This window comes from Pygocentrus nattereri, chromosome 2 (genome assembly GCF_015220715.1).
Source record: "Pygocentrus nattereri isolate fPygNat1 chromosome 2, fPygNat1.pri, whole genome shotgun sequence".
Classification (NCBI taxonomy): Eukaryota; Metazoa; Chordata; class Actinopteri; order Characiformes; family Serrasalmidae; genus Pygocentrus; species Pygocentrus nattereri.
In genome coordinates this window covers 52,763,861-52,780,047 of record NC_051212.1, presented here as the reverse complement: position 1 = coordinate 52,780,047, position 16,187 = coordinate 52,763,861, and the positions used below count along the sequence as shown (strand labels likewise).

Here is a 16,187-nt window from a genome sequence, read left to right as displayed (position 1 = left end):
AGTGGCGGTTTGTCGTTGCTAGGCGACACTAGACGGAGGCTCCGCTCCAAACGGCATACGCGCTGCCTGCGTAGGGAGGAGGGAGCGAGTCAGTCTAGTGTGGAGGGAAGCCACACTTACTGGACACCCACCCCAAAATGTCTTTCTTTGAAAAGGCATTTGGAAACAAAATACGGCCATAAAACTATTTAATTGTAATTGTTTCATTTGTGTTAATTCGTTAAAATGTCAAATTACTTAAAAACAAAAACAAAAGGGGAATTATATATATTCAGCTGAAGCTGTTGTAGCTGCAAAGGGTGGGCCCACATCATATTAAACCCTATGGATCAAGAATGGGATGTCACTCAAGTGAAGTGATACTTTTTTAATCCCACAAACGGGGAAATTCCACCTCTGTGAAGTGAAACACCACATACACACTAGTGAATAAACACACACTAAGGGGCAGTGAGCACACTTGCCCGGAAGGCAGACGAGCGAATATTTTTGGAAATGCCATGTGATACTAATACTGCATTATCAGCAATCTGCATTAAACATTATTATGTAGTGATATATGCTGCATTAGGTGGAGTCAGTCATGTTTTAATAAACTCTACGTGAGGTCACTGGAGCTTCCTCCTTGTTGTGGTACCAAAAATCAAATTGACTATTCACACATTCCAAAGTATTGAATTGAATTGTGTAATTCCAGGATCATGACTAGAACTAAGTGCTTGATAATGACCAAACAGGCAGTATCAGTGTTCCAGATACCGACCGACTTTTCATAGAGGAAAACAGAACCTTTGCTGGGAATCGAAGGGCAAGTGAGAAAACACCAAATGGTCCTTCTAAAATCTAGTTTTATTACAAAGGCAAGCCACAAAAATACAAAGTGATATCATGTAATAACTGTAGGACTGCTTCTTCCCATCCTCTCACGCAGCTGAGACAGCTTCAGTGCGATGGTGACCAGCTCGGCCAGCTTCACCTGTAGCAGGATTAAGTTCAGAGGTTGGTCATAGTCCACAGTTGTACACAAACCAAATGACATGTTTTCATGAACTTCTAGGTGAGAATAAGGTAACGTCCTCTACAGCAGTGGTCACCGACCCTGATTCTGGACATCGGTCTTCCTGAGGAGTCCACTTCCAACCACCAAATGGGCAGAAGTGTTAAGCAGTGGTCATCAGAGCCGGGTTGCACCAGGTTTGTGTAGATTTTGCTTGAGCTTGTGCATCTTTGCTAAGTCCTTAGGTACACTAGTTAGTTTCAAACCGTCCTTTCATTGAACCAGAGTGATGATCAGAGCTTCATGCAGAATCACAGCATATAGTGTTCAGAATTTTCAGCTTAGTTAATCAAAAAAGTCATGTTTTTAGTCTTCTTTGTGCTTTCTGCATGGTTTCTGATGGTTTCCCCAAAACGTTCACCTGCTTGGGGGGGCTGTAAATATTTAGTAACTCATAAGCTCAAAGTTAAAACTTGTTTGTGTGGTGCATCTCGTTTGGATTTAATGATGCATAAACCTGAACTTAGTAAACACTTATGATACAACTAGTCTACGTTTGAACTTATGTAGAGCTGGTGCATCATCTGGCCACAGCCCTCTTCCTTGAGATCTGCTTTCCTGCTGTTTAGTGTCAGCCTGCATCTAACATGCTGACGCCCCCAGGTACCTAACATTGCTGTGCCTGATCCAGCCAATCAAGAACGTCTGAAGACGTTAATCAGCTGGAGCAGGTGTAGCAGATGGTGGCAGATCTCCAGGGCCAGGGCTGGTGACCACTGCTGTAGAAGATGTGTTAACTGTCCTTATTAGACCAGAGTCGCCCAAATGTTAGAATGACACGTGTGCAGTTAACCCTAGAAGTTGACACTGTTACGTTTACTCGCTCCCTGTAATTATTTTATGCCCTCAGTTTGAGCAAGATTACGTCGAATACTGTTTAGGTCTGTAGTTTTGTAAGTTTGTAGGCATATGTAAAATTAAACCAGATAAAAAATGCTTCGGCCATGTACCTGTGGGTCTTGGAAAATCTTGTTTATGTCTTTCTCGTAGCTGTCGACATAGAGGCGTATTGTGGCCCCCGAGCTGCCGGTTCCACTCAGACGGAAGATGATGCGTGAACCATCTTTGAAAATGATCCGCAAGCCCTGTAGAGGGTAAGATTTAATCTTAGCGTGTACGCAAAGTGGAAATACCTGCCTTGTAGTTAAATGTGTCAGAGCACTGGTTCTCAAACCGATCCTCATGGACCCCCACGTGTTAATCCCTGTGTGTTTTAAAATGGATTGGAGCAAAATCTGGATCATCAGAGGGTTCCTGAGGACCAGTTGCAGTACCACTGTGTTAGAGACTGCAGCTTAAAGCCAACCTCTACCCCAAGAGGAGCCCTGTCCTGGTCCTGGACAACTGCCATCCTGGAGAATTCAGATCTATCTGACTCTATTATTCAGATGCACCGAAGTCCTTCATCATTGGATCAGGTGTTTGTTTAGGGTTGGAGCTAAACTCTGCAGGGTATCTCCAGGACCTCCAGGACCAGGACTATGCTACCCTGCTCTAGCCTTTCACCAATGGTCAGTTTCTAAATACAGATCTGCTCTTGATTGGATATTTTTTATATTTTTGGATACTGAGTTTGACTATGTAGGTTGGGCTGGGCTCACATAGAAAGTGCTTGGACTGTATTTGGTTTCAAACCAAATTTTAAGACCTGATTAATGCCATGTTGGGAATGCATCACCACCAACGTGGAGTACATCAGTGGTCAACAACCATCTTCCTTGAGATCGACTTTCCGAGTTTAGTTGCAACCTGCATCGAATGTGGCGCCCCCTTTATCACCCTTTAACACTAAGGCATCTGGTCCACCCAATCAAGACTGTCTAAAGAAGAACTCCTCAGGATCTGCAGGACCAGGGTTGGTGACCACTGTTGTACATCATACATCAATTGGACGGTGAGTTCACAGTGGTTGGTGGTTATGAAATACACAGAAATTAATTAGATGACCTGGTTTCTTGAGATGCTTCCATCCACTGGGTCATTGTATTCAAAGTTGTCTGCTCTGTCCACCTCGTAGGTTTTCTCCCCTACAGTAAACTTCTGGCCAATGAAAGCCTTGTCCAAAATGATCACTTCGAGCTCCAGCATCATCTCCACTGCTGCGTCTATGTCAACCTCCTCATAATCGTACCTGCAACAGGTTAGAATGGATCAGTCAGTGTGTGGTCATCATAATGGAGTGATAGGCTGCAGAAAACATTGTGTGGCATTATAATAATGTGTCTTATTGAGATGTTTCACTGTTCCACAAAGAAAGAACAAAATAGGCCACTTTTGAATGTTCAACAAGTTGAATGTCTACCTGGTGTAGTAGTTCCTGCCATAGGTTTTCCAGTGTTCTATCATGACCTCCTCAACGCTTTGCTTTCTGGTAGCAAGAATGGAGAGCCATGCAAGCACAGCCCAAAGTCCGTCCTTTTCACGTATATGGTCAGAACCTGGAGAAGAGCAGAACAGGGTCAAATCAGGTCAAATCTTATTTTTATGGCATTTTTGTAGTAGATATTTTTACAAAGTGGCTTTCCACAAAAGTGGGTCTAGTCACCTAATGAGCATCACCAAGAGAGGAGTGGCAGGAAAAGCTTGAGTAGAGCACTTAGAGGAAAAACTTAGAGGATCCAAGATGAGAAACTCTCTAAGGGTATGATGACGAACCACTGAAAGAAAGAAACAAAGTCTTACAAGGAAAACTAGGAAAAAAACACTGAGAGGAAAAAAGACTCAATAGGAGAAGCTCCGTAAGATCAGGAAGAAGAAATAGAACGGACTGAGGGGAACCAAGACTCTTCCAAAAACCAAAAACTTTCTAAGGGCATGAAGAAGAACCACTGGGAAGAACCAAGACTCAGAAAGAGATACTCCATAAGAGCATGAAGAAGAACCACTGAGAAGAACCAAGACTCAAAAGTAGAATCTCTGTAACGGCACAAAGAAGAAACTGAGAGGAACCAAGACTCAAAAGGAGAAACTTTATAATAGCATGAAGAAGAACCACTGAGAAGAACCATTACATTACATTACATTTAGCAGACGCTTTTATCCAAAGCGACTTACAAATAATGAGGTACAAAGAACAAACATAGTCAGGCCTTAAAGGAGGCCAAAGGGTAATAGCGGGGTAGAGAAGGGAAGGAGGGCAAGAAGGAGAAGAGGTTGGTAGAACCAAAAGGAGAAACTCCACAAGAGCATGAAGAAGAACCACTGAGAATAATCAAGACTCAAAGGAGAACCCATCCTTTTCTAGGCACCGTAGCAGAATTATAATTGTGGACATTCATAAAATAGTCTATTAATATATTCAAAAGCCTGTTATCTTGACTCACACGTTAGCTACCTGTGCCAAAGCTCTCCTCTCCACACAGTGAAAGGCGACCAGCGTCCATCAGGTTCCCGAAGAACTTCCACCCAGTTGGTGTCTCGTACAGTTGGATCTTTGTTGCTTTAGCCACACTAAGAAATGACAAGCACTGTGTTACCTGAGCTCATCAGCATTTACCTTAGCAGTCAGTCCTGCCAGTAGCATCAATACGTTTATTTTGTATGAATTATTTCTCACTTGAAACAAGTTGAGAACTTTTATTACAAGTCCAGATTCTACACCTTCACGTACCACATTACAGAATGTAATTCACAATGAGACTAACTGTAATTTAATCATTAGTTGTCTTGTATTTACTTGTCCAGTGCTCCGCTGGTGGGCATACTCCTGGCGAAGCCTCTCACTCCCATGTGCTGGAAGTAGGGGATGCAGAAGATGTTTGCTGCAATGACAGCAACTGAATCTGAGGGGCTAATGAAGAAGCCGTGCTTTCCCAAGATCATATTACGATCCTAGAGAGAGAGAGAGAGAGAGAGAGGCAGACACAGGGTCAGGCAGGGTCAAAAGGGTTTGTCTAGGTCACTGAAAACTTAGAGAGCTTGCAGTACCTTCAAACTTAAAAGTGGTCATCACACCAATACAGCTACAAACTGTGACCCATCTGTCAGTTTGACAGCCTCCCCCAAGCCCAGGGGTTTCAAGCTACCAGCAGCCAACATTTGGCCCACGAGACAGCTTCATACGGCCCATTAGATGTTTAAAACATATCCTTAAACATGGGCCACAAATTATGTTTTGTTTTCTGCATTTTTATTTTGAAAATGTAATCTCACCTTTTTGTAAATATGTGCTTAAAGGTGCAGTGTGTAAGATTTAAGGGGATCTTTTAGGGGTCTATTCATTTCATTAGTGTATAATCACCTGTAATTGCGAATCTGGCACTGTAGTTCCAGTTGGAAGACGTAGAAAGAAGAAGAATCAGTGGTTACTGCCAGTGCTGGCTGACCATTTTGTGGTGTGAGAAGTTTCAGAACCCGAATTTTGACAAATACAGGATCATATTTAATATTTAGCACAAGAAAAAGGAACTGAGGGTGAATCCTTGTCGTCAAAGAAGCGAAAATATGAGGAAGCAAAACGAAATCAGGATAGGTGATGGCAGAAAACCACCGTAGGTTCTACTACACACTTGAAAAGGGAGGGGTGAGGGAGGGGGGTTCAGTTGAGTGCAATCTGCAACCTCACCACTAGATGTCATTAAATCTTACACAGTGAATCTTAAAATGACTTAAGTTACAGTTTATATCAGAATCGTTGCTCTCCTGTAGTTGTACAGATGCCCCCCTTGGAGAAGATCTGCTGCTGTCGAGACATTATTTGGACCGTTCTCTGCACCAGTGAGACACCAAAATATCGGCCACTGGAAGCCCACCAACAGGAGGGCTGGGGTGAGTTCTTTACTGATGCTGGACATTTTGAAACTTTGGTGTTGAAACAGTTCAGCAAATCTGAATTACAAGTTTTAACCATTGATCACGTCAGATAAAAGCATCATCATAACAGTGTCCCCCACACTATTAGTACAGCACAGGAGCTGCTGTTATTATTAAATGATTGTTTAAGTGTAGTTTCGAATGCTATCGAAATGAGGACTGTGTGGTTTGGCTTGATCTACGGTTCACTCACATGCACAAAAAGCTCTGCGCAGAAATCAAGGGCTTTTGTTCTAATGGAGGTAAGAAACGGGTCAAGCTCAGCTGGTGTGCATTGAAACACTGATCGCAATGTAAGCATTTGTGTTCTATGACGAGTAAAAAATGCTTCAGGAGCATGTCTGATGTGAATTGGTCATTTTCCATGCATATTCACCGATTTGCATTGCAGTATCACAATGTCACCATTCATTGTTACACCTCTGCAAATGGGCTAAAATCAAATGGCAAGCTGGACCTACAGGGTAGGTGTTTCTAATAAAGTGTCCGAGACTGGATTTTCTCAAAAACAAAAAGTCTCAAAAACACCCACACCGTCACCATCGAAGGCAGCTCCAAAGTCATACTGGCCACTCTTCATGCTCTCAACAAGATCTGCAGCATAGGTCAGGTTAGGATCCGGATGCCGACCACCAAAGTCCTCCTGAGGGACGCAGTTAATGGCCGAGTTGGCAGGGGAGCCCAGCTCCTCACACAGGATTTTTTTCACATATGGCCCAAGCACTTTGGAAGGGACACAGAGACAAATTTAGACAAAGAATGTTGAGAAAGATGACAGATATGATATACATAGAGAGTAAAGGGATGAGTGGGTTACAGTGTGTGAGCGGGACTCCTGAAGATGGTTTTGTAATTTTGCAGCCAAATTTAAATTTGCTGTGTTTACTAAACTAAATTATTTGTGTGGTGCACTGCAGAAACCCTTAACTGCCCTTAACTGACTAATCCTGACATTTTGGACTTTTGGAAAGTTGGAAATTTGGAAAAAATTGTTTTGACAATGGCAAAAAAGATGGCAATTTAAGGGCTCTCTAAAAACATTGGTTTAATTATGGCATTTTTCTGGAACTTTTAGTGCAACTTCTTGGAAACAAAGAAAACGTGCCTTCATGTTTGTACAAGCCATACTTTTTATTAATGGTAAATTTAGTAAATAAACATTAATTGTGCGTTCAAATGTGCAGCATTGTGTTCTCTGTAGAGGATGTGTTCACTTATTTACACGTAGAAAATCAAAAGTGTCATTTGACCAGAGGTTTTTTCACGCGACTGTAGCATGCTAGCTTTGGGTTACGCTGGAGATTCGTACAGAGTGAAAAGGTGGGCAGTGCATAGTTTTGTTAAAGCTATGTGGGCGGGGCAACCTACATCAGACTTGTGATTGGTGAGGGACTAGGACCACCCAGTTTATGCCAAAAGGGGAGAATTTTGGCAAAATATAAAGGTCATTTATTTGGACGAATAGACAGACAGACAGACAGACGGACGTTGTGCCAGCTAGGTTAGCTTTCGCTTGGTTGTTAGCTTCAGTTACACTTGCACCCAGATTTGTTTAAATGATAACCTGTTGGTTTTCGTCTTTTTCAGGGCAAAGAATACGCAGGAAAGGCAACAGCAACATGGATGCTAAAAGGCTAGCTTGCTAGGTATGTTACCTTGCCTACACTCTTGTGGTTCTTTAGTAAAGACTGGTTCCATATAGAACCTTGAACACTAAAAGAACCACCTGTATGCTTAAAGGCTTCTTTTCCTGGTGAAATTGTACTTCACATTGATGGCGAATGTGTTGCACCAAAAAGGGTTTTTCTGATTAAGCTTCTGTTACAAGCTTGACGTCGTAAGAATAGCAGAAGCCTGTTTCTCCATCAATCTGAGGAGCACGCGAATGGTTCTTTGAGTGTTCAGGTTTGTAAATAGAATCAGTCCTTACTAAAGAACCCTTGAGGAACCTTCTTTTTTAGGAATGTGCAACAAATAATGAGTCGTGTTTAAGAAACTGCAACAAATACAAAATCAAAATGTTGTAAAACCTCATTTTTCCAAAATGGATTATTGTTTTTGTATATAGATGTCACCGACAGGCTCCTGCACGTCTCCACTAAATACTGTATACAGTAAATACAGTACTAAATACTGTATGTTGGTCTGTCACTGGTCCAGAATGAATGACCAGAGAATCTTATTTTGAATGCTGACCACTCCTAGGCTAAGCTATTTGAACTCCTCTCGTGGGATTAATGGCAGGATATTGGATATCCTGCCGTCTTGAAATGCCATTCATTTCGAGAGTGCATTCAGTGTTACTGGGCTTCCTTTCTGAAAGGGGAAATCCGCCTCTGGTTTCACTGTTATGTCAGACATCTCATCTTAATCATTTGGTGAACAGCAGGATGGAAACTCTATCTGACCCAAACCTACATAGCCAGGTCCTCAAGAAGTGCACAGCTGTGCCTGGGACTAGATCCTGTAAATCTGTAAATGGACCTAAAAACATCATATAGGCAGAGCATGTGTCAGTCTAAGGCTTGATCAGAAGACCTAAGGTCCATAGTCAAACAGCTCCCACCTCCATGCATGGCATCTAAGCGTATGCGTATGTGGTTCTCGCCGGACAGCAGCTCCTTCAGGACCGCGAAGTCAAAGATGTTCCTCAGCATGTTCGCGTAGGATTCCACCGAGTCCACAATCTCAACTGTGTGACGGATAACAGAGAAGGTATCACTGGCTGAGCCCACTCAGTATCTCCTTCCAACAAGCCTTACTAATGTAATATTGAAGCTCTAATAGGGGTGTCACAAAATCCAGTATTCAGTTTGATAAATATTTCGATACACTGGTTGAAAATGTGCTCAACGTCAATATATTAATATTTCCATTTTCAGTTTCTGAGAGCCTTCAACATCATAAAAGAGCAAAATTTGAAACAAAAGCTGTCCCAATCTAATGTTCTAGCCACAATCTGACAGGCTAGTCACAATACAGCGATACTACAGGCAACCTTAAAAAGATGGTTCTTTAAGGGTTCTTTAGTAAAGGAAATAGCTCTGTTTAGAACTTTGAGTTCAATACAGAAGCTTGCTTGAATAATTCTTTGCCTGGTGAAATAGTTCTTAAGGTCGATGGAGAACGTGTTGTATATGGTTCTACATAAGAGGGTACAATCTTAGCATCGTAGCAGTAGCAGAACCCTTTTTTGTGCTTATTCAGAACACATTCTCCATCAAGCTGGAGAATCATTTCACCATGCATAGAACCATTAAGCAAGAAATGGTTCTATGAAGAACTTGTGGTTCTAAATAGAACCATTTTCTTTACTAAAGAACCACTGAAGAACCGTCTTTTTTAAGTGTGTACAGTACACAGCGATGCAGTTCAATACAGTGCAGTGAGCTGGAAAGGCCTTCACCTGTAAATGGTTTGAATTTGTTCTCCAAGTCGAAGGTCTGCTTCCCAAGGGTTGCCAGATCCAGTCTGAGTTCAGGGCAGATGGCATATTCTTCGATGGTTCTGCTTATTTGGAAGATTTTTTCTGTGACCGCTTCCGGAGCGGGTCCTGTGTTTGAGACATAATACAGAAACACTGTTATTAACTCTATTTAAATGTATACACCAACCATCCATAACGTTAAAACCACCTCCTCGTTTCTCCACTCACTGTCCACTTTATCAGCTCCACTTACTGTATAGTTCCACTCTGTAGTTCTACAGTTACAGACTGTAGTCCATCTGTTTCTCTGATACTCTGTTACCCTGTTCTTCAGTGGTCAGGACCCCCATGGACCCTCACAGAGCAGGTACAATTTGGGTGGTGGATCATTCTCAGCACTGACGTGGTGGTGGTGTGTTAGTGTGTGTTGCGCTGGTGTGAGTGGATCAGACACAGCAGTGCTGCTGGAGTTTTTAAACATTGTGTCCACTCACTGTCCACTCAATTAGACACTCCTACCTTGTCGGTCCACCTTGTAGATGTAAAGTCAGAGACGACAGCTCATCTGCTGCTGCAGTTTGTGTTGGTCATCCTCTGTCCTTCATCAGTGGTCACAGGACGCTGTTGGCTGGATATTTCTGGTTGGTGGACTGTTCTCAGTCCAGCAGTGACAGCAAGGTGTTTAAAAACTCCAGCAGCACTGCTGTGTCTGATCCACTTGTACCAGCGCAACACACACTAACACACCACCACCACGTCAGTGTCACTGCAGTGCTGAGAATGACCCACCACCCAAATAGTACCTGCTTTCTTTGTGTGAAGATCAATTGATTATAGATGCTGGTCGGTAATACAGAATGTCTTACTGAGTGAAATCCTCCTAAATCTAATATTTCTGTTTGAGGTTGTCATAAGAATATAATTTGCTTATTTATTCCTAGACACTTTGTTTTATTTTCAATATTTCATATTTAATATAGAGGGCGCCACATTATTTTGCCATTGATCTTTTCTTTTTATGTTTCAAGTATTTTCTTCTTGTAGTGTCTGTAGATTAAATGACTTAAAACCTACAAAAAAAGAAGTTGAATAAACTTCCATCCATCCATCCATCCATCCATCCATCCATCCATCCATCCATCCATTTTTTTTATTACCTCCATTAGCAATATTGAACTTGATGCCAAAATCTCCATCTGGTCCTCCAGGGTTGTGACTGGCGGTGAGCAGAATTCCACCAATGGCTTTGAACTTCCTGATCACACAAGACACAGCCGGTGTGGACATGATGCCATTCTGACCGATCACCAGACGGCCTACCTGAGAGAAGTTAGCATGGTAGCACAGGTGAGCTTCAGAGCAAACTGATAAACCGTAAAAGATCACAACTGGAGGACTTTCGCTCAGGCAGTTTACTGGTTTAGTTTCGGCTGATCGGTGTTGCAGTTTTACGAGGCAGTCTGAGGCAGGTAAGTGTTTGAATGCTGCTGCTAGGCCGAACTGTCGTCTCGCTGTGCTTCTCATCCAGTTGCCTCTCACTTTATTTGACTTCATTTTTAGTTGGAAACTGATTGTTCACTTAAGAATGAAAAGTTTCTGTTTTGGCTTGTCAAAGAGCAAATGGTGTTATTTGTATTGAGACTTTGGCTAATAGAACATTTCTTCTATTCCCTTAGACCAGACAGTGTGATACATCCTTAATACAGTCCTGTGAAATGCCAGAGACCATCCTTATTATTATCCTCATTATTCAACAATATGATATCATATTTCAGTATTTTTGTCCACTTTTGACCTTCATTCCAGCTTCCATTCTTTTCAGGAGACTCACTTTCAGTTCCTCAAAGAACCTGCAGACACACCTCCAAAGTTCAGTCTTAGAAGCTGGTTGATCATTTTCTGAACTAATCAAACCCATTCAGTGGTGTTGAGGTCTGGACTCTGGGGTGGTCAGTCCATCGTTCAGCTTCTTTGTTTGATGTGTCCGTCTCCTTTTCTCAGCGAGGTTCTTCTTGAACAGCTACACGTCCTTTCAGACCCACAACGCTGAGTGGTCTTCTCACAGTGGAAGGATGGACAGAAACACCTGTGGATGTTTTCAGATCTGAAGCAGCTTGATCTTCTCCTCTCTCTCAGAGATCAAAGCTTTCAGTTCTGTTTATCTGATGGGGAAGTTTTGGTGTCTACCAGGTCTTCCAGGTGGTTGTTAGGAGGCCCATTTTCTCTGGAGCTTTTAATGATTATTTGATCTCCAGTTTTGGAAACCCTTTCTTCTGTTATTTTCCTTTGACTTACATCTGCATCTGTATGGTGCTAGTGGATAGTATATCTCATTTTATCTTTTATGGCTGTTTCAACTGGGAATTTAGTGAAGGAATTATACAATAATATGATTATAAAAAACTGTAGGTGCTACCCCTTATAAACATGAAGGTGTCATTTGGCCCAAAATTACAAACCAGAATATCAAATTTGTTTACCAAAATTGTTTACAATGACCAGAAAAACACAGCAATAAATTGCTGAATTTAAAGCTATATATATATATATATATATATATATATATATAGTCATCAAACCGACTATAGCAGTTTACTTAGCACTTAGTAGCACTTTTCTAACATAGCTTCTCCACCTGCGCTGACAAAATTAGAAGGCCATTTATAGTTACAGGTGTCATCGTGTGTAATTTACTTAAAATCTGCCCTATATATATCCTCTACCCCGCTAGGGGTGTCGAATAAATATCTTTGTGCCAGATTTAGGATTGGATAGGTGACAACAACAAAGCAGCTTTACATAATTACATCTATTTAAAGCTATCATGCACCTGGCTCCCACTGATCATTTGAAATTGGATGTTGGTGTAAATGTCAATTGTTTCTTTTCTATGTTCTGTAAAGTTTTATGCTAAATTGAGGGACATTTGTCATCACAGACATCCAGAGAAAGTGAATCTGATAGGTGGTAGAAAGCTGGCCTTAGCATAACACGGACAAGGACTGCAAACAGACTGACAGGTTGACATTTAGCGTAATCGATACCCTGCCGACCGACTCCAACCAACAAAACTCACTGAAATCCGGCAACTGACCCCATTGGCTGCAGCCATTTGTACGATGACTTGGATGGCGGTCGTGTTGAAGTAACGCCCATCACCTCCCACCACCATTGTTGACCCTTGGCGGTCTCGCAGGTCGATGGAGGACAAGGTACTCTGAATGAAGTTGTGCAGATAGTTCCGTTTGGACTGGAAGACGTAGACCTTCTTCCTCAGGCCGCTGGTGCCAGGCCTCTGGTCGGGATACGGGGTGGTGGGAATGGTCAGCACCTGCAGGGGACTCTCATCCATTGTGGAAGGAGAGAAGAAGCTCGGAGAGGTAACCTGCCGCTGCACGCTCCCCTTTCGCGGGGCAATGGGAATGGGCAGGCAAGAGGAGAGGAGGGAAGCCTTATGGCAGCCCGGAGCATTCCACAGGCTGGCAGCGAGGCTGTTAAGGATCCAAAAATAAAGAGGCGAGGGAGGACAGTAACTGAAGACGGGCTCCTCCTCGCACATGTGCAGGGGCATCACTGTCAGACTTCCTGCTCACCAGTGACCCATTGAGGAGGATGCCTAAGATGATCGGAAGGCTGAAGAGATACTCTTTTATGTTGGTCACTAAACTGAGCCGGTGTTGAGCTAATAAGCTGATAAGTAATTGTGGCGTCTTGAGCTGTCATGACTCGTACATGCAGCATCTGGAGTGGTTTTAATATACACTCACTTGCCACTTTATTAGGTACACCTTGCTAGTAAAAGGTTGGACCCCCTTTCGTCTTCAGAACTGCCTTAATTCTTCATGGCAGACTTTCAACAAGGTGTTGGAAACGTTCCTCAGAGATTCTGGTTGGTTATTTGAGTTCCTGCTGCCTTTCTACCATCTGGAACCAGTCTGCCCGTTCTCCTCTGACCTCTCACATCAACAAGGCATTTTCCTCCACACAACTGACCGCTCACTGGATATTTCCTCTTTTTCAGACCGTTCTCTGTAAACCCTAGAGATGGTTGTGTGTGAAAATCCCAGCAGATCAGCAGTTTCTGAAATACTCAGACCAGCCCGTCTGGCACCAACAACCACGCCACGTTCAAAGTCCCTTAAATCCCCTTTCTTCCCCGTTCTGATGCTCGGTCTGCACTTCAGCACTGCACTTAAAAACAGTCTTAAAAAGAAAAATATTAGATACTTTGACTAGATTTCCCACAATTTCACCTGCCAGAATAGCATTTTTTGGTGGTTTTGTGCTTCCAGTGAAATTAAACAGGGTCGTTTTTCTCCTACAATTAAATGGTTAATATGTTAACAAAGTCCTTGAGAATGGTTTGATATGAAATGTACCATTCTAGAAGTTACAGAGTCAGAATTGTTCACAGAGCTGGTGATAGGAACCAGATGTCCACTGCTAAAAGCTCCCTCACAGAAAGTTATCACAGTTATCACAATAGATATTAATATGCTGCATAATGCTTGAGACTTTGATTTATTATAGTTTTATGATATGAAGTTTTGGTATGTGTATATATATATATATATTTTTTTTTTTTTTTTTTTTTTAAACCCACTGCAGGAAATGATAGCAAGTAAAATTATCTTAAATTTTATCAATACATCTAGAGTAACTTATTTTGATATTGTTGAAATTATACAATTTTTTCATTCATTTACAGATATTTTTACTTGTTTTAGTGATTTTAGTAAGTTAAATCATTTTATATTATGCCTATATATATAGTAGGTCATACATATGTATATTGGAAATAAGATAAATAATAAACGCTTAAAATAATCCCAAAATGAGAAATCATTCAGGTTTCAGACTATTTCACTTGCCAAGATATCATTTTCTGTAGTGCAGACATCCAGCCTTTGGATGATTGTGGTTTATTGTTGAATCAAGAAACCTGCAGTTGTTATAAACCATTTTTCCGATTGTTTTGTATTATATAATCAGAAGCATAAATCCAGCTATGAGCAATTTATTAACCTTAGCATCCTTATGAATATGGTTAGGAATGAACATGTAAAAATTCTTGAATGCAGGTTTTGGAGAAGCTGAGATTTTTGATTATGAATATGGGGAAAAACTGATTTTGAGGAAAACTTCAAACGGGTCCTTGGAACTGCAGTGAGACCCCTGAGAACGTGCACCATTTGTGTTCTCATGAGCACAAACGTATTTGAATAGTCTGTTTAGATTCTGCAAGAAACAAGCTTTTCAGTGACGTATGCCTCAGTGTGGTCAAGCCAAGTGTGGGCGGAGCTAAGCCTTTATTAACTTTGCTAACTTTTAGGAAATAGATGTGAAGTAAACACAGTAAACATAATAAATATATTTAAATATAGTGAATATAATTCTGTTTAGACATTTTTACAATTACAGTTTAAGAGAAGATATAGATAAAACTCTTCCAAAAATCTGAAAAACTATAATAATAATAATAATAATAATAATATTATCATGTATATTTATAGAGCACTTTTCATACCAGTGGCTGCTCAAAGTGCTTTACAGCCAGGTGATAAAGCTTAACAGGAATAGAAGAAACTGAGTATTAATCTAAAATAAGACAATGACAGATCTAATTTAAATAAAGATTAATGTCATGAGATGTAGAGGCCTAATCTCATTTCTTATTTTTACCCCTGCCCTTTGTTTTTCGGGCATCATCTTTCCCCTTGGAACTGAGTTCCAGCGTAGTGGTTGAACTCTTGCACTGAGCTGGACAATCAGTCCCCCCCAAAAAACGTGTGTTTTCAGATTTATGACTATTTTACCCTCATCATCAGTCCATATAAGCCCAGATGACTCGTGTGGGTTCACTGGTGGTTCTGGATAGTAAATAAAACGTCTATATCTGTTTTGTAGTCATGACGACGTCTGGTTCCCATCACCACCACTGTAAAGACGTCTGAGTCTCTACAATCAACCATTTCACACCAAACCCACTCAGAAGGACTCTTTACATCTCAAGGACTGAATTACACACAACTTCAGAAAAATAGATGAAAAGGTGTGGAAATGTTTTATTTTTATATTGATACAGTAAATTTTCAGAAAGTTTGAGGAATTATTGTCGAAGTCTCATTTGGAAGCCTCAGAAAGAAGACAAAGTGATTCAAGAAGATTCATCCGATTTCAAAGCGCCTTATTTTTTACAACCGCGAGGCGTCGAGGAACCAATCACACTCCAACTGTAAGAGGGGGTCCCAGAGTTTCTGACTGGTTCCTTCAGTCTGAGAGGAGATGAGACCCCTGAGCAGAGCGTTCTGCGTTCTCCACGTCAATAAGAGTGAATCCATCATAACTGTGCAGCCTGATTTTCATCAGCAGTGAAGCTCCAGCAGCTCAGAGCGTTCGGCGCTGGTTCCACAGCACTGGATGATCTCCAAAATCCCACTGAAAGAGCCATGAGAGCAGCGACGCCCGACACACTCAGTCCAGTCTGGGATGAGTTTGACTGTGGTGTTGATGTCGTCCGTCCAGCTGGAGGAGGTTCAGACTGAGACCTTGTAGAATTACATAATAAACTTTATGCTCATTTACACTGTTTACAGCTCACTGCACTGATCTGTGATGATTTACAAGCCAAATAAATCACTTTGTATTCGGATGAATGTTTTTTTTAATTGCTTTTTAAAGGGCTTACAACACAAATACAAAATAAAACATTTAAAGACAAAAGTACTAAAGCAACAACTACAAAATGCAGCCTTATAATCATGAATCAATATGCAAATAAAATAACATGAAAGGAAAAATAAAGAAATAAATCAAAACATTAAAAAAAGGGGGGGGGGGGGGTATTGTGCGTTCAACAGGGGGGTTACCAAAGTCCTCCGCAGGAAGCTG

General features: G+C 41.4%; 1 protein-coding gene across 1 annotated transcript; it reads right to left on the bottom strand.

Moving 5' to 3' along the window:
• Positions 1 to 831: 831 nt before the first annotated feature.
• LOC108430699 (phosphoglucomutase-1-like) lies at positions 832 to 12,782 on the bottom strand. Its single transcript, XM_037534367.1, is given in 13 exon segments — positions 832 to 976; positions 2,008 to 2,142; positions 3,005 to 3,188; positions 3,360 to 3,495; positions 4,392 to 4,507; positions 4,734 to 4,888; positions 6,402 to 6,592; positions 8,436 to 8,561; positions 9,276 to 9,422; positions 10,454 to 10,616; positions 12,391 to 12,652; positions 12,654 to 12,700; positions 12,702 to 12,782. Coding segments are annotated over 13 exon segments (1,818 nt in total). The 5' UTR covers positions 12,768 to 12,782; the 3' UTR covers positions 832 to 886.
• Positions 12,783 to 16,187: the final 3,405 nt, after the last annotated feature.